General features: G+C 30.5%; 1 protein-coding gene across 1 annotated transcript in view; it reads left to right on the forward strand.

The window, feature by feature from the left end:
* Positions 1-492: 492 nt before the first annotated feature.
* TM9SF2 (transmembrane 9 superfamily protein member 2) overlaps positions 493-27,708 on the forward strand; it is a 77,012-nt gene continuing 49,796 nt past the window's right edge. Inside the window, exons 1-3 of the mRNA XM_075355412.1 lie at positions 493-861; positions 12,108-12,175; positions 23,582-23,675. Of these exons, the coding sequence (XP_075211527.1) occupies positions 727-861; positions 12,108-12,175; positions 23,582-23,675 (297 nt within the window). The 5' untranslated portion in view covers positions 493-726. The remainder of the gene's footprint in view (positions 862-12,107; positions 12,176-23,581; positions 23,676-27,708) is intronic.

The raw sequence follows: 27,708 nt of genomic DNA on the forward strand, positions 1-27,708 counted from the left end.
ATACTAATTGACTATTTTTAATTTACTAATACTGTTTGTATTTACTTAAATCTTAATACATAGTCCTTACATTACTGATAAAAAAACATTTTCTGTAGTGTACTGATCTCTTAAACTAATTTAGAATTGAAGCAAAATATAATAACAACGCTCCTGTCGACTAATATGTTAACTAGAATACTAAAAATTTAATTGGATAGAAGTAATAACGTTTTTTTTCTTATTAACGAACCAACAGTTGCAGTATATACCCAAAAAATTGTTCATTTAATTTTATGTAAATTTTGCGGAGATTTCATTTCCCACATTACTTGTTTCTAATTGAGGTAAAATAACTGGTGAAACAGTGAAGAGTGTTACACATTCAATATTGTTTTAATTTTCATTTGTTTACTACGTGAAAATCAACTGTATCTTTTAAAATTGAACTGTATCAATTACTTTTTACGCAGTTGTACTGAATTCAAAACGTAAGGACGGTGCATCATCAGCTGCTTTTCAAGTGATTTGCAGATGCCATTATGCTTTACGTACGACGTCGCATGTTATTCGTGAAACAGTGGTGATAAGCTAATGTGTTGGCATAAAGTTTGTTAGATTAGTTATTAGGATTTTACTAAAATAAACAGTTGAAAATGTTCAGTTAATTGTACTAACATATTAGTTGGAACTGTAATACCTTTGACGAGTATTTTGCGTTAGTTGTAAGAAATATATATATTTAAAATGCTACTATTGCATTGGTTCTTTGGAGTGTTCACTTTTTTAGGACTTATACTATGTTCTCGTGGATTTTACCTTCCCGGCTTGGCACCGGTTAATTACTGTAAAAAATCAGATATGACATCTGCATCATGTTTGGTAAGCTATTTTGATATTAAGTTACTTTTTTGAGGTACAAGTTCTTGTAAGGTTATATGTTAATTTACGATATCGTAATTGTAACGTCAAGTTTTTTAATAGATCTTTGTACTGTTTTTAGTTGTAAACAATAGGATATTCTCTAAATTTAAACAATTAATCTTTTATGATAATTTGATGTGCTTTTTAAAATTAGTAAGTTACTTAATCTTATTAATGGATATAGGAAATGTGAATTGATATTGTTTAATAGACCATTAAAATAGTAGACCTGTTTTTACTCATGTCTAGTACAGCTTGCATCAATAATGATTCAAATTAATTGCTGTGTACTCTAACATATCATGCACTGACTTATTCTGGTAAGTTATATCAGTGCATGGATTTCAGTAACTGATATGTAATAGGAAGAGAGAAAATAAGAAATTGTTTATATTGTTTTTATTTGATATCTTTTCTTATCCACAACCATTATTAATATTTATATTAGTTGTCTTATTTATCAACAAATACCACTCATTGAGTTTATTATATTCACTTCCAGGGTAACTTTAATGTTACGTAATGATTGTATGTAAAAATTATCTTCTTCAATCTTGCTGTAGTATTTTTTGTAGGTTACTGAAAATCCTGAGTTAGATGTTCGAATGTTATAATTTTTCCTCTTCTGTTTGTAATGATATGCGAGATTAAAATGTACACTTCTGGGTGACCAAAGAATCAAAATAAATGTTCATAAAGGATTTGGATCTCTTTTGACCATAGTATCTAATCTGACTTGTACTTATGTTAAGTTACATATTTATTTTCAAGTAGCAATACTATTTGAGAATACAGTTCTGTGTATCCTCACCAATAATGACCCTAAAATACCAGTAGAAGAGTACATTTTAAATATATTGCAATTAAGAATAAGCTAACATTTAGGTAGAATTATTTATTTATTACTAGACGGTTACATCTATAGTCCAAGACAGCACTTTATAAACATTTACTCATTTCTGTAATTTAGATTTTTGAAGGAAAATCTGTCTAGCTTGCATTTTATCAGTAGGTTGTGATTATCTTTTGTAAGCTGTCTTAATAATTTACTTTTGGCCATAATTATTTTAAATTACATGTAAAATCATCTGTAGTCATGTTTGCTATTCTGTGTTATAGATGGCTGCATATTTCATGTTCAGTAATATGTAATTTAAGAATGAATAAAAGTGTTTCTGTCCTTTTGTGTAGCTTTTAAGAAATTAGATATATTCAGTAAGTGGAAACTGTCATATTTAACCTTGCACAAAGATGTATATATAATCATTATTATGCCCACAATTTATTCATTGTTGGTTTACAATTGTGATACAGTTTTATTTATTATAGTGTACAATAAACAAACACTGGAGTTTGATTTTTTATTTAATAATTTCTTATTTTACCTTTCCTTTTTACTTTAACTTCAAAACAATGTGTAGGTTTTAATTAATATCCACACCCTATTATGTTAATTACATTAAGATTAGTTATATTAATAGATTAGTTACAGTATTAGATTAATTACATTAAGACATAAGTGATTGATTTAAATTCATTTATTAATTTTTTTTCTATTATTTTTATGAATATATTTAGTCGTTTACCCTCTTGCCCAAGTTGACTTGTCCTAAGATGTACAGGTAGTTTTAGTTATCCTGTAAGAAGTAAAGGACACAGCTCCCTTATCTCATGGTGTATGGTATTCTAAATATTATGTGGGTAGGACTTAATTTTATCTCCTTTCACCTACTCAAAAAATGAAGTATCCATTACAGCTAAGTCAGATTAAATGCAAATTGACCTTATTAAACTAGGTACAAATCCATCACCTTTATAATATAGTATACCACTTAGTTACCATAGAACTTAAAAGTTGAGTATGATTAATACTGTTAACTTTTCGTGCATTTGCTAGCAGCTGATTACTGGTTATTTTTATATTTATGCATTTTATATATTTTTATATTTAGAACTCCATTTTACCTTTATTGGTTAGTTTTTCATAAATTAGTGTAATTGAATTATTTTATGTAATTTACTGACATTGATTGAGTTACTGTTTATCATTAGCTTCAAAACCAATTCAAAGCCAATTGGAACAGTTCTACATAAGAAAGATCCTCATAGTGTTGCAGCAGTGACACTCTGAAAATGTTAGTAGTGGTAGTTGATGATTGTGTGTTATTAAAGTTGAAAACTATATCAAACAAGTGTTTCCTCTATGTTGGATATTTAGTGGAATTTACAAACAGACAAAAATTTCCTTTAATATTGTGAACTTAGTAGCTTATTGTGTATCTTCATTGTGCATTTTTAATTATTTTCTTTATTTATCTTTGTATTTATTGTTACATTTTCGGGTATCTTTTTGCCAAATTTACTTCCTCTGCATACCTTAAATTATTCTATTCCAGTTAAGATTAGTTGGCGCAATTGGTTTTAGCACGTATCATGTATTTCCAATTTTATTTATTTTATTGTTCAAAATTTCTGTTTTAATAATCTCCTTTCTTTTTAAGTATTTAAAAAATAAAAAACATTTCACGTATATACAGATATACCATATAGGTGCCTAATAAATTTAATTTTATAGTGATAAAATTGTGTTCTGTTAAAATGAAACTCATGAAATAGAATATTTATTTTGACCAGTAGTGTTTTGTATGAGGACACTTTACTGTCGGAAAAATTAAAAAATTGTGTAGTCATTTCAAAAGTTGTAAATTGTTTTTTTTAGCTATTGATCTGTTTAATTATGTTTAGGGTATAAAAAACTTTGAGAAAAGATGCAGAAATACTTTTTACCTGAAAAAATTTACCAAAATAATTTGTTGTGTTCACTTTATTTCATTCAACATTTGTCAGAATTGTTACCATAAGATAGAGTTATTTCTTTTTTGAAGGTTGATTTCAGAAGCAATACGTAGGTATGAGATGCATTTTTAAGAGCCAAAAGTTTTTAAGAATGTAGATCTGTTTAGTTCACTATATAATAAAGACATCTTACTTAAGTAGTAGATTGTTTTCTTTTTTTTTTTTATATTCATTCACTGGTATTAACAAAATCCAGAAATTTAAAGCTATACTCACTTTGTGCATGTGCACGTGCACGTTGATCTTGATTTTCAAGTAATGATCATTTAATTTATTTCTTAGTTTTTAATATATGTTTGTCAGTTGGGTTAATTAAATTGTTTTTAGAAATTGTTGAATGGTGGTACAGACAAAATAATAAAGCATTTTAATATAGATTGGTGAGAAATGATTTTGTATGTAATAAACTGCTACATATGAACTATTCATAACACTAATTCACAAAAACAATCTAGAAGCACTAATAATATTAATATTTATGAACGAATCAATAGAGCAGCAATACCATTAAGTTATATATTTAAGAATTTCTTATTGTAAACAATGAATGAGCAAAATTTATCAACGAAAAATGTTTCTGTAGATAACTTTTGAGCCCATTCACCCATCCTCGTCTCTCTCCATCGCTCCTGCCACTCGTTGATAAGCCATGTATGTGCGTCACCAGCCACTGTATCCTGCTGTCTCATAGCCTGCTCCTCTGATATGAGACTCAAGGGTGGCACTTCGGCAATGACAAACACCGCCTCACTGGATATAGTCCTGTACGCACAAGCAATCTGTAGAGAAAGTATTTTCTGCAGCCCATTTAGGAGCTCCCAGACCCGCCTGGTGCTAAGGGCTCTAATCCATATCGGAACCCTGTACAAACAGACTGACCACACCACAGAGGTGAGGAGTCTCCTCCTGCTGGTAGATGGGCCACCACGATCCCTCATTAGCTTGGCTAGGGCACTAGTTGTTTCAGCCTTGCTAACCGCCTCCCAAATGTGCTCAAGAGAAGTCCTCCGCCTGTCAAACCAAACACCAAGGTACTTAGCCTTGGTGGAGCTCGCCTATTTTATGAGGATATAGTGTGACATTTGAATTGTTTAGAATTAGTTAATAGTTTTTTAATAAAAAATATTTTTAGATGTTTTATTTATTATATAAATTGGGTCCTTATTTAAAACACAAGTGTATTTATACCCCCTCATAGAATTAGTGTACAAAATACAATAAAAAATTAGGTCTGAACCATAGATATACTGTGAGGTGAAAATTTAATTTCACCTCACAGTAAATTAATTTATTTACAAATAATTATTTATATCACCTGACTGCTAATGATTAATTAATGTTTTTCTGATCTCTGGTAGAGTTGTTACCTCTATACCTTTAGTTTGTAATTGGTTTGCTGGCATATTTCCTGTTTTCATCCTCTGTAATGATACTCCGACCGATTAATTTTGGAGGGGAGAAGTTGAACACTTACTAACTGGAGAAATCTTTAATTACTTTTTAGTTTGTTTCTCTCATTTTGAGGTCCCTGTAGGTGAAGTGTCCTTTTCTCAATATTTTCCTTCTTTCCTTATCCTTCATACATTCTAGATAAGAATTTTTTCCAGGTTTAGGCAAGATTTTCTCAGGTTATGTGCTAAAAATGTGAAGATCTTTACAATTACAGTAGCATGCAAATAGACCTACACACAGGGAATTTTTTGTTACTTCTGTTATGTGGTTACATCGCTTGACCAATACCCATTCTTTAAGTTGTCACTGTGTAATGTAAGGATATTGTTCTTTTGTTATTTAGCAATTTTCATTTTATAAATTTTGTGAAAATTTATTTTATTTTTTTATTACAAAATCATTTTTTATTCTGTGGCTTGAATATATAATAATAGATATAACTCCAAAAAATGAAAATTCTTTCTCTTCCTGAGCATACCAGTATGATGCAGTTAGCTTCTGAGTGTGGTGTCAGACTAGGGACAGTGAATGCTATTTTAAAACAGTTTCAGGAAACTGGCTCCTTTTCACCCCAAAGAAAAGGCAAATGTGGCTGTAAAAGAAAAATACTCCCAACTTAGAATTGGTTATTAGTGAGAAAAAGTAAACTATCCAAAATTATCTACTGTGGACTTAAATTGAGAATTAGCAGCCAGTGGCACAGATTTACACTTGACAAATATTAGACTCCAACTTCTTGCAACTGGACGGAAAGCTCGTCAGCCAGCTAAAAAAGCAGCAATGTACAAAAAAAACTTTTGGGCCTAAGCACTAGTTAAATGGACCAAAGAAGACTAATATCCAACAATTGGTTAAATATTCCGAGAAAAAAATATTTTGGGGTTGATTCAGATTTGAAGGACCTTGTTCATTACTTCCAGTTGATGGTACGTTGAAAAGTGATGAATATATCAAGATTTGAAGGAAAGGGTTGTTACACAATTTCAAAACAAATTTCCACAAGGCAACGAACTGTTCTAACAAGATTTGACACTATGCCATATTGCCAAATAAGTTGAAAATTTTTTCAAAGAACAAAATATTAAAGTGGTCCCATGGCCAGGTAACTCCAGAGACTTAAATCCAATTGAAAATTTTGGGGCAATATTTAAAAAAACTACTCAGAAATGAATTGTACCACATAAACTGACTTCATTAAATAAAGCAATAATATCTAAACAAGGTAAGGTAAGGTTTCATAATGAAGAAATAAGAAAATGTGTAGTATACTTTTTTAACTAAAACCAGATCATGTATAAAGTGATTCGTGGATAAAGTGATCATGTGAATATCTAGTAATCAATATGTCCTTTATTCTTAAAGGACATATTGATTACTAGATATTCACATTTTAAACAGATATGATTTTTTTTTTGTAGAGTTACTTTTTTAAAATAATATTTGTGTTTGGATTAATTTCCATACTAATGTACCTCTCCTTTGATATTAATGTAGTTTAGCGGATTGTCTATGTCAATTCATCTGTCTAAGAATGCTGTTTTGTATTTGGTGTCTGTATAAAACACTTCACCTCGAATTGAAGTGCTTAAAGAAGAAGCCTAAGATCTATCATACTTGTATCAGATAGCCAGTGAGTTTTTTAAACCATCAGATGTAAGTTTGAATTTAGAGCGTAACACAAGCTGATAAAAATGTGACTGCGACCTGTGAAATGTGACTGTACCACCAATAGTAGCATACATCACAGCTACAGCATTATTATTTATGGTCATATTATTTATTAGTATCACGATTCTGATTTTTGTTGGAAAGCTTAATTCAACCTCTTTTTTTGTTTATATATTTCTGTTTTTCTTTTTCTGTTTAGTAGAAAAACTGGAACCACCTTAGGTATTATTTCAGAGTATAAATGAGGATGATATGTATGAATGTAAATGAAGTGTAGTCTTGTACAGTCTCAGGTCAACCATTCCTGTTACCACCATTACCTGTTCCACCATTGTGTTTATGATACTTAATATTCTACTTTCCCTTTTAGACCATTCATGTAAGTTTTTTTTGAAAAAAAAATTATTTACATGTTTTTAAAATTGGCAGATTAGCAAGTAATTTACTAACAGATTACTAATAGAATTTATTGATTCTTATTTACAGTATGGTTTAATTAAAGTCGATTTTATTGTTAATACACATAATGTTATAATACTTAATTATTATGCAATTTTTATAAGTCAGTGTTGAAGATTAATAGTTGCAATTCTAAGAAAAGCTGTGATTTAATTTATTTCATTATTATTGAATTATTAGATTTTAATATTTCATAAATGTTTCATTCATTCTTCGATTTATATTAGCATGTACATTAAAAAAAAAATCAGTATGTTTATTTTTATGATGTTATATTTAACTTTTTCACATACAGCTCATTTCAGTTTGTACTACCTGTATTAGTGTTTCTGGTTACTGGAATTAGTGTTTTATTTTTTATTAATTTTATTTATTTATATTTTTTTTTTTGCAAATTACTTATTTATTTTTATGAAATAGGTGTAGACTTAATAAAGATAAAAAGAAAAGTGTGAGGAAATTAAGAAAGTATAGAACTTTCAATATGTTATGGTTATTTTCTCTGTTGTATTATGTAACTTGGTTTGGTACTTACAATTTAACACCACCGCAGCTACAGCTGCTGTTTAGGTTATGTTGACTTCGTGTACTGACAAATTATACGTATATCAAAATAACCTAACTAAATATAACCTACACTCGCTAACTTCTTACATATTAATGCCATCGCAGCTACAGCTTTATTTAAAAACGAAGTAGTCAATCGGATTTCAGTGGATTAACATTAATTGGATTTTGGTGTTATAACATTAAGGTTATATTATTAATAAGTTGTTTATATTATGCATATTTAATGTTAATTATAAGAGGTTATCGAGCGAAGCGAGCGTAGGTTATATTTAGTTAGGTTATTTTGATATACGTACGATTTGTCAGTACACGAAGTCAACATATACGTACTAAGTCAACAAAACTAAGCAGCAGCTGTAGCTGCGGTGGTGTTAATACGTAAGTACCCTTGGTTTAAATTATTGATGCTGGACTAATTATATGTAAGGGCTTATTAATAGCATACAACTCTGCAACAAAAATACTGGTGATGCTGGGAAGGCCAAACCTGTACTTCTGCTGCCAATCCCAAAAGCACAATCAACAGAATTAACATTTGTACAGCCGTTCATATAAACTGTAGCATCAGGATCACACTATTTATAATATGAAATTTGTTTTATAAAATAACTGGATTTGTGTTCTTTTGCTACTAACAAAGATCAAGGCAGTAATTAATGAAGGCCATCAAGCGGGATAATAACATGGAGCAACAGTTAGGACTGGAGGTAATTGTATATTTAGAGCTGAGAAAAGGTGCTGAGCTCTGACGTCTAGCAGAGCTGTAGATCTAGGAATCTTTTCCTGGTAACAATTAACATGCTGGTTGGAGAATATCACATCAAAGGTTGAATGATTTGGTTGTGCTTTAATGTGAGCCACATAGGAGCATATCCTTTACTTCTGTCTGTTACAAAGAGATGGCTCTTTGCAACTCTTTTCCACTGTCCATCAGCAGACTTACCCTGGGGCTTGATCGAAATGCACCTATTGCAAAACGGATGAATGAATGAGGGACTACATCGAGCATCTTTAGAACAGTGGCCCGTACCGATGAATAAGCTATGCAGTCATAGTCTAAGCCGGAATGCACCAGAGCTTGGTAGAAACGCAACATGCATACGCGATCAACTCCCCAACGGATATTAGATAGAGCTCTCATCATGTTTAACATTTTTAGACATTTAACTTTCAGCTCCTTCAAATGTATTACCCGTGTTAGTTGTTGGTCAAACCATATTTCGAAATCTAACTCATGTGCGTGGTTCATTATGTAAATACAGTTCAGGGGAATCCAGTAGGTTTACACTATGGTTTTAAGCGGGTTATTGTGTTTTGAAGCAGCCTCTCACTTGTAGCTAACATTCTACATGCTATGTAAATAGAAAAATCATACACAAATAAAGAACACATAATCGGTTTTTGCACAAAAACCGATTATGAACTGGTCTGTGATCACGTCCAAAAACGTTTTTGGAAACGCACCAGTTAAGACATGGATATAGGGATGCTGAACATGACAGATTGATCCACGAAGATGTACTTGTAGAAGATGATGATAATAATGCAAAAGATGAAGATGATACAAAACGTATATGATTTATTGTTCAATAAGCAGAGAACTATGTTCTGCCTCAGTTGATCGACTATCCTTTCCAGGGAAGAACATGACGATGAGCCACAAGAATGGTGATTGGTGTTGAAATCCCCAATTATTAGGCAGGCACATGGACAGAGAGGTAGCTAATTTTTATTCACTGAGGGATAATGGGAGTAGAAAAGGTTAGAATAAGTGATGATGTTGAACATTACTAATGATTTTATTATTTAAAAAGTTCAGGATTTTTCACTCTACTTGTTTATGATTTCCCTTTCTGATTCTGATTGGAAAGTATTGACTTCAATAATCTCTTTTATTAAATCACTACTACTGTCTGTAAGAAACACTTATTAAAGTATTAGCATTTCATTTCCATGCATGTGCTTTTGTGAAATAGATTTTGGATTTAATATTTTTATATACAAATGATATAATCAATCATTTTGTAGATAACTTGATCTGTCAAGAGGGAAATGGTTTGCCAGTAATGTATAAGAATACATGTTATAATAACAATTACAGGAAACATTGTCAAAGACACAACAGATTACATCAAAGAGCACTAGGAAAGTTTTGCAATAGCACTATTTTTTTTTAATAATTTTTCAAAATAATTTCTGCCATATATTATACGATTCTCCATCCTTGAAAACTAATCTTCAAAGAAACCCTGCCACGTTTCGTCATCATAACTATTTACTAACTTAATAGATAAATTATATAGGAAAATAAAAAATAAAATACACAAAGGACAATAAAACCAAAAAATAATAATACTATAGAAGAATACGCTAACATAGAATATAATATAAATTATAATAAGTTTAATAAAATATTTAAAACATTTAAATTAAAAATTGTATATACAACTAATAATAATAATAAATTACATAAATAGTAAGGATCCTTTTAACACAATGATATATCATATCAAATATGATCTAGAAAAACAAGGAGTATATAGTCTTAAATGTGAAAATTGTGATTAGAAATATATCGGTATGACAAATCGTTCATTCGCAGTTAGATTTAAAGAACACATCAATTGCATAAATAAAAATAATAAAGATTGATCTAACTTTGCCAAACACATTGTAGAGAATTGACATAATTACAATCCAAACAAATTTTTTGAAATATTGGAATATACTAATAACATTCATAAAACTAGTATATTGGAGAAATATATATATGTTGTCACCATATCATATATCATATATATATATATTATTATTATTATTATTATTATTATTATTATTATTATTATTATTATTATTATTATTATTATTATTATGCTTTTACGGCCAACATGGGACCACTTAAGTCAATTTTAGTTGGATCTTTTCTGAGAAAAGCGTGTTATTTTACTCTTCCGAGCTGCCCAGTATTTCTTCATCCGTTCCATTGTTATCTTTTAAGCAGCTGCCCACCGGATCCGAGTGCAGCCTTCTCTGGTATTTACCAGACTGTGGATTTTTTCTTAAAAGACCTTCCATATTTGACTTTCAAAGGCAAGTCAGCCTTGGGTGGGAATAAATTCCCGAGTTACAACTCTGGATGTGATCCAGAGAGATGATTCCAATTTAGTTCACCAGTAGAAATCTCCACGTTTCTAACTGGTTATCCAGACGAACCAACGTGGAGGCGCAAACTGATTTTCTTAATTGAGATTTTAAGTATGAAGAAAGTTTAAATCGGTTCCGGAATCATTTCGATATATATATTATATATATATATATATATTTATATATATATATATATATATATATATATATATATATATATATGATATAAACCTGTTTATATCTGATGATAAACCTATAAATGAACAAATCAGATTTGATAATGATATTTTACTCAAACAAATTATACAATAATTATTAATTATTAGGTTGGTTTACTGATTATAACGGTTGTAAACATCGTTCTGACAAGACATTTTTCTTTTAATGTTGGCCTATTTTAACTATTGACAATGAACTGTTATGAACATAATAATTTTAAATTTTATTTTTGTTGTAATTCCCATTTATAAAGATTTATATGCGCAACTATAAAATTCATAATTAATCAGTAATCCGATGAGGAATAATCTGAAAGTGCTTGGATAGTCAATAATCACAATTGTTAGTAAGTGGATCTTCATTATTTTAATGTAGAATTTGTTTATAGCAAATGTGAATTGTATTATCGTTTATTTAAAAATTACCGAAACAAAAACGATCGAGGACTAACAGTGGCGTTAGTACTTATTCAATAACTTACACATTTCAGGTTAACTATCGTTAAAGAATTATTTTCCTAGACTTTATTGTAATCGAAAGCAGGAAGAAAAAATGCATATTATCTGTATATGGAATAAATTAATAGTTTTATTTTTTATAGTTGCTTGATGGTCATCAGCCATTTGAATAGAAATTTTCTGAACAACTTTTAATGTTTAATGTTACAACATTTTCTTGTTGTAGTTATCAATACATGGTGGTTATATGGGTATTAAAATAAATTATCTTTTAATTGTTATGGCAAAATATTTGTACTATAACTGTTTTTTTTTTTTTTCATTTTCAATTTTGTTTGCTGTTTCCTGCTTAAAATTATTTAATTTTTTCTGTTTCAGTCAGAGGTAGATCTATATGTAAACAGGCTAAATACAGAAGAGTCAGCTATTCCATATGAATATCATCAGTAAGTGGTAACAAATATGTTACATTTTAATTAAAATTATGTTGTAGATGCTACATTTTTTAATTGTAAAACTACCCACAATTCTCAAGTTTTTGTATGTTATATTAATATAAACAATTTTTATTTTATTTTGTTTAATGTCTGTAGACATAACATTTTTTTACATTAATTTTAGTAAAAAAAGGAACTTTAATTCAAGGTTGTAAAAAGTACTACACCTTAATTATAATTGTGCTTGTTTTTGTCTAAATAATATAGCAGTTTAACTTGTTAGTTAATAGATCGGTGATAATACTTGAATACTGCTGAAAGTGAGATTTTTGTATTTTTTATTCATTTGCTATTTGAATAAAATGTAGTTTGCCTGTTCTTGCAAATAGTAAAGTGGAATAATTTTATTGTTTATGTGAATCCCAAAAGTTATTAGTGGATTCTAAAAATCAGACTCTTTGTCACTCTATCTCCCCATACAACTATCTTTTATCTTTCATGATTTCAAAAGACACTTACGATCATCATGAAATGTTTCTATCTAGTTTACCTCATATTAGTCACATTTAAAAATGAGATAATTGTAAAGAATTTAAGGTTTTAGCGTCATAAATTTTAGTATATTATTGTTCTGTGTAGTTAATCTTTTATTCAACAATGCCTTATGTTAACGTTATATGCATAATTAAGTACTTAACTTTTTTACCTTAAATCAGTGATTCCCAAACTGTGCGCCGCAGCACTCCAGGGAGCCGTAGCCTCTTCACAGGGACACTGTGAAATATTGTGAAAGCTTCATAGACATTTATAATTATTAATTTAATGTTAATAAAGTAAAAAGATAATGAAGATACACCAGTTTTATTTATTTTATCTCATACTTATGAGTAGTCATACTTTTACTTAAGGTAGGGCGCCATGGAAAAATTTTAATTGAAAGAGGATTTCACAACCCAGAAAAGTTTGAGAACCACTGCCTTAAGTTCAGTAACTAATTTTTTTAAATATTTTTATTAGTTTTATTTTTCTGTTGTTTGAGTTTTCATCTTTTAATTCTTGAAAAAATTGATGTCTGCTTGCTTTTTGTAATAAGTTATACCCCTTCTACAACATGACCGAATTACACTTAGAGGATACTTCTGCGAGAGATACGACTGCCTAGTAGACAGTAGGGAGAGTGGTGGAGTAGCGATTTTCATGAAGAATGGGGTGTCAGCTACAAGAATTCAACTAACCACTGTCATTCCTGCTATTGCAGTAAAGGTCACTATTCCCTTCAAATTGCATATCTGCAATCTGTATCTCTCACCGAACACTGTGTTCAGTGCTTTAGATGTCTCAAATCTCCTTACACAAATACCATCTCCATCGTTAATAGTAGGAGACTTCAATGTCCATCATATTTCCTGGGGCTCAACCTTCTGCTCCACTCGAGGAAATATGATAAACAGATTGAGACAAGATTTTGACCTTTGCCTACTGAATAATGGATCACACACATTTATGTCCTTATCAACTGGTGCTGTATCTAACCTTGATCTTTCCATATGCTCACCGAATGTACTCCCTCATTTTAATTGGTCGATTTGTGATGACTATCACGGCAGTGATCATAGACCAATTATTATTAGTTTCGGTGTAGAGTGCGAGATTAAAAGAATGCCACGGAGATGGATTGTTGAAAAGGCTGATTGGAACGGATACTGTAAAGCATTCCAATCTCAGTATGACGATGGAGCGAACATCCTCGACCAATATTCTTCTTTTACGTCCATGATACTTAAGAATGCCAACAGATATATCCCACAAACATCGGGTAATCCTAGACGTCCTTTCGTTCCATGGTGGAACGATGAATGCAAAAATGCTATTAGGAATCGACGGCAGGCACTACGTAAATTTAATCGTAGGCCCACAACAGAACATCTAAATTTATACCGCAGGGCTAGAGCGGTGTGCCGTCGAGTATTCTTGGACGCTAAGAGGAATTCATGGACGAAATACGTGAGCACTATCTCACGCACTACTTCCACGTCTACTGTATGGAAGAAAATTCGTGCAATCTTCGGATCACCGAAACAATCTATTCTTGGTCTTATTGATGAAGGAGAACTCCTTTCATCATCCTCGGAAGTGGCAAATAGTCTAGCAAAATCTTTCCGCTCGGTGTCTCTCACCTCATCATATAATAACGATTTTCAACGGTACAAGATACAAATGGAGGTGTTGTCGTTAAACATTGGTGATTCGGTTGGTGAATTAAACACTCCATTCGTATTTAAAGAATTGTTGCATGCACTTAAAAATTCACGGGACACTTCCCCTGGACCGGACAACATTCGCCTTTCCATGCTTTCACACCTTCCTAATTCGGCACTACAACAACTTTTGAATATTTTCAACAGTTTATTCTCCAAACAAGTCTTCCCACCCAGCTGGTCAGAAGCATTTATTATACCAGTACTAAAACCTGGTAAAGACCAGACGAACCCCTCAAGCTATCGCCCTATTTCATTAACAAGCGTGTTGTGTAAAATAATGGAGAGAATGGTAAACCGCAGACTTACATGGTACTTGGAGAAACATGGCTTTCTATCTCCAGAACAGTGTGGTTTTCGACCAGGACGATCTTCCATTGACCATTTAGTGTCACTAGAAACAGCCATACAAAACGCTTTCCTCAATCGGCAACACCTCGTCGCTATCTTCTTTGATATAAAAAAGGCGTATGACACAGCCTGGCGACGTGGTATTCTTAACACTCTCCAAAAATGGGGAATCAAGGGCAATATGCTTGCTTTTATCCGGGGATTCTTAAATCACCGAACGGCTCGTGTTCGTGTGGATGATTCGCTCTCAGATAGTGTCATCTTGGAGAATGGAGTGCCCCAAGGTAGTGTATTAAGTGCCACCTTATTTTCTGTAGCCATAAATGATATTACCAAATGTGTTCAGGCTCCTGTCTCATGCTCTCTATTTGCTGACGACTTTGCTATCTACATTGCAAGCCGTTCGGCACCTACAGCAGAGAGACTACTGCAGAACACTATATATCACCTTGAAGCTTGGTCCAGGATTACTGGTTTCACATTTTCATCCGAAAAAACAAAATGTGTAGTTTTTTCTCGGCTACGAAACCCTTCTATTCCGCAAATTTTTCTGAACGGTGAGACTATTACTATCTCTAATTACGTTAAGTTTTTAGGTTTAATTTTTGATAGCCGTCTTACTTGGGTCAAACATTTAAAAGAATTGAAAACAAAATGTTCCAAAATTCTAGATATGATGCGAGTCCTTACTAACACCAACTGGGGAGCCGATAGATCATGTATGATACGTTTTTACTATTCCTTTGTTCGCTCCCGTTTAGATTACGGTTGTGTGGCCTACTCATCAGCTCGTCAAACCGTGCTTAAAATGCTGGATAGTGTACATCATGCTTTCCTTCGGCTTGCCACAGGCGCGTTTAGATCTAGTCCTGTCGCAAGCTTACTGGTAGACTGTGGTGAACCATCACTTTGGGATAGACGAGACCAGCTTTTATTATCGTATTTTGCTCGTCTCAGAGGACAACCAAATCACCCGGCTCTTAAGTCAGTCTTTAGAAATCCTAATCTAAGAAAGTATGAGGACCATCCACATCGTACTGCACCGGTAGGTATCTGTACCTGGCGTCTGCTGCAGCATATAAATGTTAACAAACCGTCATTCTTTCCTATATATCCTTGCTCATATCCTCCGTGGAGAATAAGCCTTATAAATTTTAATTTTGACCTGACCACATACAATAAACAATCAACACCATCTATTGTCTTTCAGCAAATGTTTCAGTGTGTTCTCTCCAAGATGAAACCAGACGCGGTTGTATACACTGATGGATCGAAACAAAATGATACAGTTGGGTGTGCATTTGTTGTTAATGAGAGAACTTATATGTTTGGTCTACCCGGTATTACGAGTGTGTTTACCGCTGAACTATACGCTATAAATAAGGCTCTAAACATCATTAACCCTAAATATAGAAAAATTCTTATTTGCAGTGACTCGTGTAGTGCTCTCCAAGCCTTAAAAAACTTTTATTCTAAACATCCTATCGTCATTGAAATTTACAACGCAATCGCTGAGTTGAATAATCGCAACACAGAATTAAGTTTTTGCTGGGTCCCTAGCCACGTAGGGATTCCAGGTAATGAACATGCAGATTCCGCTGCCAAACAAGCATATAACCAGCCTCCTTTCACTACCCGAGTTGCTACTTCAGATTTCATTAACTATGTAAAACAATTATTAAGAACAAGGTGGCAAGGTGATTGGACAGCTACCGTTGATAATAAACTCCGTCAGATTAAAGATTCTGTGTTACCATGGAACTCCTCATACAGAAAACCCCGGCGTGAGGAAGTAGTTCTCTGTCGATTGCGGATAGGACACACGAGAGTCACACACGAGTACCTCTTTACAAGAGGACAACCACCTCTATGCGCAAGATGCAACTGCTGCGTGACTGTGCGCCACATACTCGTGGACTGCATATGTTATGCGGCATTGCGTCGTAAATTTAAAATTCCTAGTAACATCCGTGGTATCTTGCGTGACGATAAAGAGGTTTTAAACCAGATGTTTATATTTTTACGTAGTATAGGGGTAATGCAAAAAATTTAATAAGTATGTATTCTTTCGTAATTGTATGTATTGTCCTATGTATTGTTTTTGTTATCCGAGTAGGGAGCCTTTTACACTCCCTATCGGATTTTTTTTTGTTTGTTTTTTTAAATTTGTCTGTGATATCAGTTGTAAGATTTTTGTGATATTAGTTGTAAGACTGTAAACGTAATAGTCTTAGTTTTAAGTTTTATCTCCTTTTTTAGTTTTAAGTTTTATTTATTTTTAATGTGATAGTTTTTAACATAGTTTTAAGTTGCATATTAGTGTTTTTGTTATCCGAGAATGGGCCTTTTACACCCATTCCGGATTTTGTTTCTGTGATAGTAGTTTTAAGTTTTAATGTTATCTAAAAACCTTAAATTATTTTTATTTATTTGTCTATTTATTTATTTTCCGGGTGATGATAACGTTCAACCGTTTTTCGCCCCAAAAAAAAAAAAAAAAAAAAAAAAAAAATAAGTTATACCTTTTATTCATAAATCTGAGGTTTCCGCACTCTTCCTTTTTTTAATTTTAGGATCTTGAATCTTTTCATTCGTTGTGTAGTCTCTTTGTAGATGTCTAATTGGAAGGTTGTTTTACATCCGCATAATTCATTGTGTAGTCTCTTTGTAGATGTCTAATTGGAAGGTTGTTTTACATCCGCATAATTCATTATCTAGAACTATTGTGAACTTAATCTATGGACCAATTGGTGTTACCCAGGCTAGCACTCAATGCACCACTTTGAGATAAGCTTTATACAACACCTAGATTTTTATTACACTATTAATCTGTGATATCATAATAAACAGATTGTGCGATGTTTATACATGTCTAGATCAAGCTACTACTAAAAACATTTTGAAGAGGTAGCTAGTAAGATTGGAATAGCTAGCTCCCTGGCTATGTTGAATTTCATATTCAAGATTAATATAAAAATCATATTTCTGTGCAGATGTGAAATTAGTGAATATTAGTTTTGATTAGTGTATCAAAATTACAGATGGTTCAAAATCAAGCCATGCATCTCATTAAAGGAGCTGGTAAAACAAGATTTGTGTGGTTAATAAAAGCTGCTACTGGTAACCATTCTTGACATCAGAAATTAAGAGAATAATATTTTTCAGTGTAGTATTCTAAAAGGCTACCTTTTGATGACTTGCTTTCTTTCCATAGTAAACAAGAGAGGTTTTATCTAAAACTCTCAGTACAGTAAGAGTGCCATCAGTCCACTGATAAAAACAATCCTTTATCTTCTTTTTGTTCTCTTGATATTTCTCTTCCGTCATTAAGACTAGTTTAAATGTAAGGGTTCAGAAATTGGCTTTAAGTAAATATATCCTTAAAACCATAGCCTTAGATGTGGTAAATATTTGTTATCATTTGATTTAAACATGTATCTATACTGATAGCTTTCTGACCACTGCTAAGATGATAGTTATACCAGTGCAGGGTTTTTAGTGAAATTTTCTGTTTCTGGAAATCTCTAGGAAGTTATTTATGATTTGCATTTTAATGGTTAATTAGACGTAGTAAATCTCATCTGAAAATGAGGAACAGTCAGACATGAGCACAAAAAAATTATGGTAATTTGTGATTCTGTTTCTGCCATTTAAGAATTATCACGTTTTTTTAGGGGAAATTAATCCCTAGTGTGAAGGAAATAAGATGTTTCAGTAGCAGTGAAATATTATAACTACAGATGGCCAAGTCATTAAATGAATACCATCACATACTGGTATATTTTGATACTGCCATCCGTATTTCATATTTGGATATATAATGGCTAATACTATACTGAAAAGGAGAACTCAGATTGCTTAAGAAGTATCTGCAAACTTATCCTAACATTCCATCAAGCTGAATCCTAACAATAAACATGAAAAATAAAAGTATGAAACTCTAATGACGCAATGTAAGGGGAAAATATAGATTGTATTAATAGAGGATAGGAACACATTTCCCAAATATCTAAGAAGGGAAATGGTGGCAACATTCAAAAAATTATTGTAGTTTAAAAACCTTTCAGAACACCTGATAAAATTGCTATCTGTCCTTCCTCAAAGTATGTAATATATAAACAAGATGACATTATTATTGAGTTCACCTTAAGTATTTGATGTTAACAAAAAAATATGTTTGCTGGAAAATTGTACTGGGAATGTAGGAGTGTGTTTTAAATGATTAAGCTTTAAAAGTTGTTACAGTTAACTACTTCATATTTTTAAAAGCTTTTATTTAACTTGCTTTAGGAATAATCAAATCTTACAACTGCTATATTTTTTGACAATATACTGCTATATTGTATGAAAATCAATGAAATTTTTGGTACATGTATGTAACTTTGATGACAATACAGCACTTCAGTGTCGGAATTTGATATGACCCAACCTCACGCACTAACCCTACGCTAAATTCATGCATTTAGTTGAAAATTTTCATTTCTCATGAACTATCGTATGAAAATGATTGAAATTTGGTACATGTATGTAACTTCAGTGTGTAAAAATAAATATTTTTACATTTTTAAAAGCTTTTATTTTTAGTCTTAAAAAAAATACAAAATAACAAAAAAAATTACAAAAATATATTTGATTACATATAAAAAATTATTTTTTAAAAAGCTTTTTTTAACTAATATTAATATTAACATTAATAAAAAAAGGAAACAAATTAAAAAACCTCTAAAAAGTAAAAAAATAAGAATTAAATCAAATTGAGAATTTTAAACAAAAAATGTAATATATTAACAAATATAAAAATGCACTGAAAAATAAAAAATAAATTATATAAATATCTAATAATATAACCAATAAATAAATAATTAAAAGTAATGAAAATATTTAGTTAGATAAAAGCGTGGCACAGTTTTTGTAACAATGTTTTCGAATAAGTATTTATAGACATTTGCTATATTTTAAAATATAATTTTTGTTTAATGAGGTTGTTTAGTATATGTATATACTTTATTTATCTGTAATAAAATAACTCAAGTTTTAATTCTTTGATGGTTCAAATTTGCACCCAGATGACCTTTAAGGGTTAATAAGATTAAAAATAAAAATTAAATTTAGAAATCTTGCACAAAGTTATTACATTTTAATGGTAATCTGAAAAAAATATTAATTATTATCATTATTATAATTGTAATCGTAGTTATGAATTCATTAAATAAAAATTCATAATTAATGAAAATGAAACTTTTAGCGGAAAGAGTGCTTTCAATTTGGCTTAGATTACAAGCAGAATTCGAAGATGAACTTCAACTATGTGAGAATACGTACAAAGAAAGCGAGTGGGTGCATTTTCCCAGATTGTTACTTGTAGCTAGTCAGTCTCAACTGGAGAGGTTCCAGCAGACCTTTCCGCCTCCTTGCATCGTTATTGAAATTGAAAATGAAGATTAATTGTTGTAAAAATAAATGTGTTGTTTTAAATAAATTATAAAAACTGCGCCACACTTTTATTTAACTAAGTATTTTCATTACTTTTAATTTTAAAATTTAATAATTATTACATTTATTTATTGGTTATTTATTAGATATTTGTATAATTTATTTTTTACTTTTCAGTGCATTTTTATATTTGTTAATATATTATATTTTTTTGTTTAAAAATCTCAATTTGATTTAATTCTTATTTTTTACTTTTTAGAGGGTATTTTCTAATTTGTTTCCTTTTTTTTATTAATGTTAATATTAATAATAGTTGAATGGAAGCTTTTTTAAAAAATAATTTTTTATATGTAATCAAATATATTTTTATAATTTTTTTTTGTATTTTTTAAAATTTTTCTTTAAGTATTTAGCTTAGTAATTGGATTTAAGGTTAATAAAAATAGTGTTATTTTATTGTGATAATTTCATTTAACATGATTCACTCTTGGAGGATAGTTATTTTATATTTATTTCTGTCTCTTGATTTCTTAAAAAGCCCATCAGTTTAAATCAGTTGCAATCAGTTCCATGAGATATTTTAGTAGAATGGGTTTAGGTATTAAATATACAGGTGAAAAATTATGTGTACATTGAGAAGATAAATTTGTACTGATAAACTAAGCACTTCATTCCAGTATACTTTAATTAAGTGATTAATCATTTGTTGTGAGTTACTCAGAGGAAAGGTATGATTGGTTTCCACTTGTGTTTTGTGAGATAATTTAATTTTGTATGTATAATATTTTTTTTGTAATATATATATATATATATATATATATATATATATATATATTGTATATTAAATACAATATATATATATATATTATGTATGTGTATTGATTTGATAATTATTCTCTATAAAAATAATATGAATGGTAATTATTATATTCAAAGCAATTTGTTTTATGTTTAGGCCTGAATTATATTCTTATCATTGTGTTGAGTTGTTAATATTTATTGAGATAATATAATTGGGAAGATAATATTTTCTGTTTGATATTGTATAAAAATATTTTTGTTTTTTATTAATCTGTATTTCTAATAGCATAGGTGTGTGTGTGTGTGTGTGTATGTGTGCGCGCGCACGTCCATATACATGCTCACATATAGAGACATAAAGGCATATGTTTTAGCATATGTATAAATTTAAAAAAATAATCAAACATTGTGTCCATATCTTTTATTGCTTATCATTATTATTATTATTGCACAAGCAGGACAGCACAAGGAATCAATACAAATACATGCATGCATGAATGTACTGCCTGGCAAATATTTTTGCTTCCCCATTATTACCTGCCTTATTTATTTTTATATTCAATTTTTTTGATTAGAATTTTTAGTTTTAAAAAATTGAATTAATTCATTAAAATTGAATTAAGTCAATAAATGAACTAATTCATTTTCCCATTTTATTTATTATATTTAGGTCGTAATACATTGATTATATAACCATTTAAGCGTTTTGGTTTGCATGTCAGCAAATCTAACTGTACCATAATAATTTTGTATTGCCTTTTTAGGCATGTTCACAAGAATGCTTCCAATATTCAGAAAAATCTTTTGTGCAATTTCTTTTATTACATTTTGCCGACATAACACATTTTCTTCACAGACTTGACTTTTTATTTTCGCTCAAATCAGCTCAATCTGGTTGAATTCAGAGTCGTTGGAGAAGTCTTAATATGTTATCACTGAAATACTTAAATATTTTGTCGTAGTTCTCTTCATATAGGGTTTATTTGACTACACTTAATTCAAATCTGAATTCAAAACATATCTGTTGAACGTAGATTACTTCTGCTTTGTAGCCTTTAACAGTTGTTTTCAGCTGTTCAAATTCAATGCTTTGTGTAATTTTTGGTTTATGGTAGTGTAAATTACCAAAATAATAAGGTGAAAGTTTCCAGCTGTTTTTTATTGTTCTCAGCATTTGTATTTTTTTGCTGTTTTTGGCCCAATTTAGAAATTAGAATGCATTCAAAATTTCTTTTGCAGCATTGTCGGTATGCAAGCTATATCAGTTTTGATTTTTTAGATGCATGTTATTTGTAGAATGTTATAAATCCAAACCATAACCTTTTACATTTGTTGAACTATATTACTCATCTGAAAAAATAATTGGCCTTCCTTTTTGTCTGTAAATTTTCATTTGTTTTTAATAATTACTTGATTAACACATATATCATGATTTTCTACCGAAACCTTTCTATTATTTTCAGCCTGTTCTTTCTAAAACCCATACTTCCAGAATTTTCTGTAAATTTTTGTGCTGAAATTAGTCTGCACATCTGAATTTTTTTTAAAATCACTTATAAGTTGTTTAATGCCAACAGTTGTTTATGCTGTATATGATTGTGTACAGTTTTTCTTAATATATCTTTGAAAGTTATCATTGCTAACTTTTCTTCTTCATTCTTTCTTGAAATTTTTTGGGTCTACTAAATTTTCATTTTCTCACTGTGTACAATTCTGTTATAAACACCATATGGGCAGACATGCCACAAAGATCAGCTGCATGAGCTTGAATTTCTGAATTTTCTTCAGTTATTTGGAGAAACATTTCAGTTGTTTTTTTCAGAAACATTCATTACTTATTTGATACATTCCTCTTTCTAACCTGTGGTTAAAATTTTTTTTGGAGGGGGACAAAATTCACATTTGTGTTATCGCTCGGAACAGTGATTAGATCTTGCCCAAGGTACTGAGAAGGTAAGGATGTGAATGACAAACTTGTAGAAAAAAAAGAAAAGAAATTGTTGATGATGATCATTGAAAAATACTGTCATAAAACATGTAAACAAAGAATGTAACATTTACAATATGAGTGCAACTTTCTTGTCATTACCTTTGACTTCTGATGGTGGTATGTATCTCCTCTACTGTTTTATTAGCTGTACCAATGCTGTATCAAACAGACCAAATAGAACTACTGCAAATCTATATTTTCTTGCTTTCTAAACTTTGACAAATAATAACTGTACATTTATATTAAACTGTATCTATGAAAGAGGCTAGAATAATTCTTGGTGCATGTGTGTTTGTGAGCTACAGATATCGTTTACTCATGTTAAAGTATTATATACTGGGTGTTCCAGGACGTATTCATGAAATTTTTGAAGGTGACGTTTTCAACATTTTTAATTTTGTAGAATAAGACACTAGTCTTTTTGCCCATTTTGTTGTCCTGAATCAGTACCTGAAGTTCAGTGAATATATCCAGAACACTCTATATAGTCATAAAATTTATAAAATGTAATCTGTCTTCTTTTAATTTATAATTGTTGGATTTATAGTGTAGGCTTTTAATTTTTATTTAAAATTTTTGCAGCTTTGATTTCTGCACCAGTGATGAAAGTAAATCTCCTGCTGAAAATTTAGGTCAAGTTGTTTTAGGAGAGAGGATCAGGAATTCTCCATATAAAGTAAGTTTTAAGCCATGAAATTATGTTTTCAAATTATAAATGTAATAAAACACTATCTTATTCATTTTACATAAGTATGTAAACTACTCGGCAACAGTACTAAGAACACTTAATTTATTGTTAACTACATAATTACAGGAACTTATTTTTTAATGTGAAGTTTATTCAACCTATTTTCATTTTATAAATATTTGGTATAAATTAACATATTGAATGCGAAGGATATACCAGAATGTCCTGTTCATTTTAACAAGTGATATAGATATTTGTGCTGTTTTGACATTCTGTTAATATTATATTCTTGTGAAGGGGTAGTTTTGTTATTTACTGATTGCTAAGTTTGATGTTTGTCATAAGTGGTTCTTTGGTTGTACAGTAATGCACATTGTTTCAGAATATGGCAGTCTGTTAACTGCAAAAATAATTTTCCTGTGGCATGCAATTTTTTTTTACATATTTTACCAATTGCTGTGTTGTTTAAACAAACTATTAAATTATTACTCTTACATTTTAAAATATTTTTAAGATTTAAAAAATAAATTTTTTGCCTTAAAATTATGTTTCAAAATGAACATGTTTTACTGAATGGAAACTCGTGCCATTCTCTGTAACACTAGGCCTTCAACAAGCTCACATTAGATTCATGACATAAGCTCTCACTAGATCCAGAGCCTTCATTAAACAAAAAAATTATGGATGTGAGGAGCAGGTGCAATTAATTTCAAAATCATGAATTGTAAAATATTTTAGAAGATTACTATGAGGAGTCTTTCTGAAGACTACCTAGGAAGACAGTGGGAACAGTGGAGAGGCTACAGATGAAAATAAACCTCTATCATGAAGATATTCACCCAAACATTCTTGATGAAAAATCCCCCCCCCTCACACTACTCATTTCGATGATAACATTTCAGATCAAGAGATTCCTAATATTTCCTAGGGATCTCCTACAAGAATTATAAAAAGGTCACAACGAAAGCAAATCTTAGTCCCTTACCTTTTATTAACCAACCTGGGCTGACGTCTAATTTATCCAGAAATATAAACTTAGTGAATATTTTAAAATGATATTGAGTAAGGAACTAATTGGTTTGAAACTGATAGAAACAAACAAATTTGGAACACTATTACAGATGCCAGTACTCCTCCAAGGGCAAGAATGAAGCATGGAGAGCAATGAGATTAGAGGAATATGTTACATGGTTGGGGCTTCTTTGAAGTATGAGGAATTTTGAAGCTACTATACTACTTATTACTGAATTATGAATTTATAAAATTTCTGTTTGTCATTGTATGAGTGAAGATAGTTTCTGCAGTATTTTACAGGCCTCATAGTTGACAGAGAATCCGGATACCAACAAACCACTACTACATTAAGTGCCTTTTTAAGATGCCAACCTGTAAGTCGAAATGTTCTAAAGAAAAAGGACTGTAGGCCTACAGGCCCTTTTTCCTCATATTATTTGAAATTAACCACTACACTTTAAATTATTTTGTTACCAAAAATTTATTTTTCATGTGAACTCTAGAAAGCGGAATTTTCCCCCAAGTACATGTCAGTTGGTTTTTATTAGATGTTAGATAATTAGGTTTTTTGGTTTGTGTGTATTTTGTGTTATTCGAGTTTAATTTTTGTTTGTAATGTATTAAAATTTTAACAAACGAAGTTGAAAAAGCTAGATTTTTAACATAAATCTTTGGGAGGAAAGTATATTAATAAAAAGAAAAGATGTTCTTATGAATCATATACTAGTTTAAATGGTAAACAGGTAGCTGATGCATAAAAAAGTGGTGGGTTTTTTTTGTGAAGTTGTAATATTTATTTCTTATGAAATTAGACACCCAGGATTATTTTTTTTGGCAAGGTAGTGTTACTTTCTCCAGTAATTGTTCAGCAACACATAAACAAAAATCAGTGAAAGTTTGGCTATGTTTTATTTTTATTCTACTTTTATAAAGTAATTATGAATCACACTGACATTGAAAGTACTACATAAAATAAGAAAAGAAAACAATTTTTTATAGCCTTTCCTGTAATGTACAAGAAAAGCATATAGTCTGTTATACTATTATCCACACCATATATTTTGTTGTATTCATTTTCAACTTATGGTTTTAAAACTGGCTGTAGATTTTTTTTTATTCTCCTTCTGAGGGGTAGGAACACATAATAGGGGTTTTTATGCAAAGAAGACAGTATCACAATATTTTTCCTTTCTGATCTTTTAGGCAGTATAGATTGTGAGAAAAAGAAAATGTTCTCCTTTTATCAATTCTGTTTTTTAACATTTCTTTACACAAATTTACTTTATTTGTTTTAACTGTACCCACTGCATAAATTCCCCTATTCAGTAGTCTAAATAAGTTTAAGAAAGAGTACCAGTTATCAAAATAGAAATTTTGTCCTCATCTTGGTTACGTAATAAACCACTTGTTCACTAACTCCAAAGTTTCTGATAGGGCTTGCTTGATTCTCAGAACTGACATAAATTTTTAAATTGTGTTAGTATCTGCTTTCAGAATCATTTTTTTGTAAAATTTTATTTCAAGTCTAGGGGTTTTTGGGATTGAACTGAATGTATGACAGCCTTCTGTGGAAAGCCATGATGCTTTCGACTGAAACATTTCTACCAGGTTTAAAGTTTTTTGAATTTGTAATATAAATATTCACTTACAAGTCATACTTTTTTGTAGTTTATCATTTTCATCGACAATAGAAGAGAACTGGAATTTCCTAGAAATAATTTTGAATCGGTCTATTCTTACTTTAGAATATATTGGACAATGGATAATCCTTCTAGTCAACCAGTAATAATTTATTATACACTTTTTTTTCTGTGACAGTAGAATAATCAGCACAAAATATTCACTCATCTCATTTAGTGTAACATGAACCCAAAATGTTTAATCCAGAAATTCACATACAGCATCTAATTGTGAAAATTAATTGCCTAAATGATGCCGAATAATGGGATTTTTATACCTGAGTTATCAGTAAATGGGGTTTCGATAACATTATTTTCTTTGTGATACTCATTTCCCTTTAGTGTCAGAATCCACAAAACTTTCATTATAACTTGTACACAAAAAATCTTCACATACTTTTCAGAATTATTGCCTGCTCGAACACGAACTGAACATATGACTGAACTGAAACATGGCATTGAGACTACTCATAACCTCAAAATAAAACAGGTTGTATTGTTGACTGGACTAATAGTAGAACAGTGAGGTTTTACATTCACCTAGAACCATGTACACTGCAATTGAATGGCAGACATCACTATGTTTACCTCTGCCGTAAAAGGAAGAACTCTTCCTCTTGAGAAATAATGAAATAGATTCTTGAATCTCAAGATGTGCATGTTTTATGGTTTTTGATTTAATGACCATAAAAAATTTAGACGGGCATTTTCCATCTTATTACCAGGGATTGGTTAAAAATGTTTGAAAAATTTGAATGTGAGGAGCAGCTAGACTATTTCAACTACTTCTTTAATAATGAATGAATAAGATTCATTTCTTTCTAGCTGAAGTAATAAAATTTTAAAAAGTTACTATAAATCCAAAACAGAAATATTTGTTTATACTTTTAACACTTTGTATACATATCTAACAGTGTGATTCCCCTTTAGTTAGCACAATCTCATTTATTATCTTTCTTGTATATGGGACATACCATGCCTCTTTACAGTATTTTGGCAGCTTTTCCTTTTGAAGCCACTCTACAAACTTTCTGTTCCATACTTCAACCTCTCATTTTTTACCTCTATAAGAGTGGGTCTATCAACCTCCACTTCTGCCATTTAATACTTTCAACCTTCAACTCTGACATCAATTTGAAAAAGTTCTTCAAAATACTCTACCATTGTTCCATTACTTTCTCTTCCTCCCATAGGAGAGTTTCCTTCTTTGTCTTTTTTTATAAGATCTCTAGCTTGAAAGCCTTTATTCACATTTTTTATTGCGTGGTAGAATTTCTTGACCTCATTAGTATCCTGTTAAACTCTTCTAACTTTCCTGTTTCTTTTTT

The sequence above is a fragment of the Lycorma delicatula genome, chromosome 2 (assembly GCF_047948215.1).
Source record: "Lycorma delicatula isolate Av1 chromosome 2, ASM4794821v1, whole genome shotgun sequence".
NCBI classification, from domain to species: Eukaryota; Metazoa; Arthropoda; class Insecta; order Hemiptera; family Fulgoridae; genus Lycorma; species Lycorma delicatula.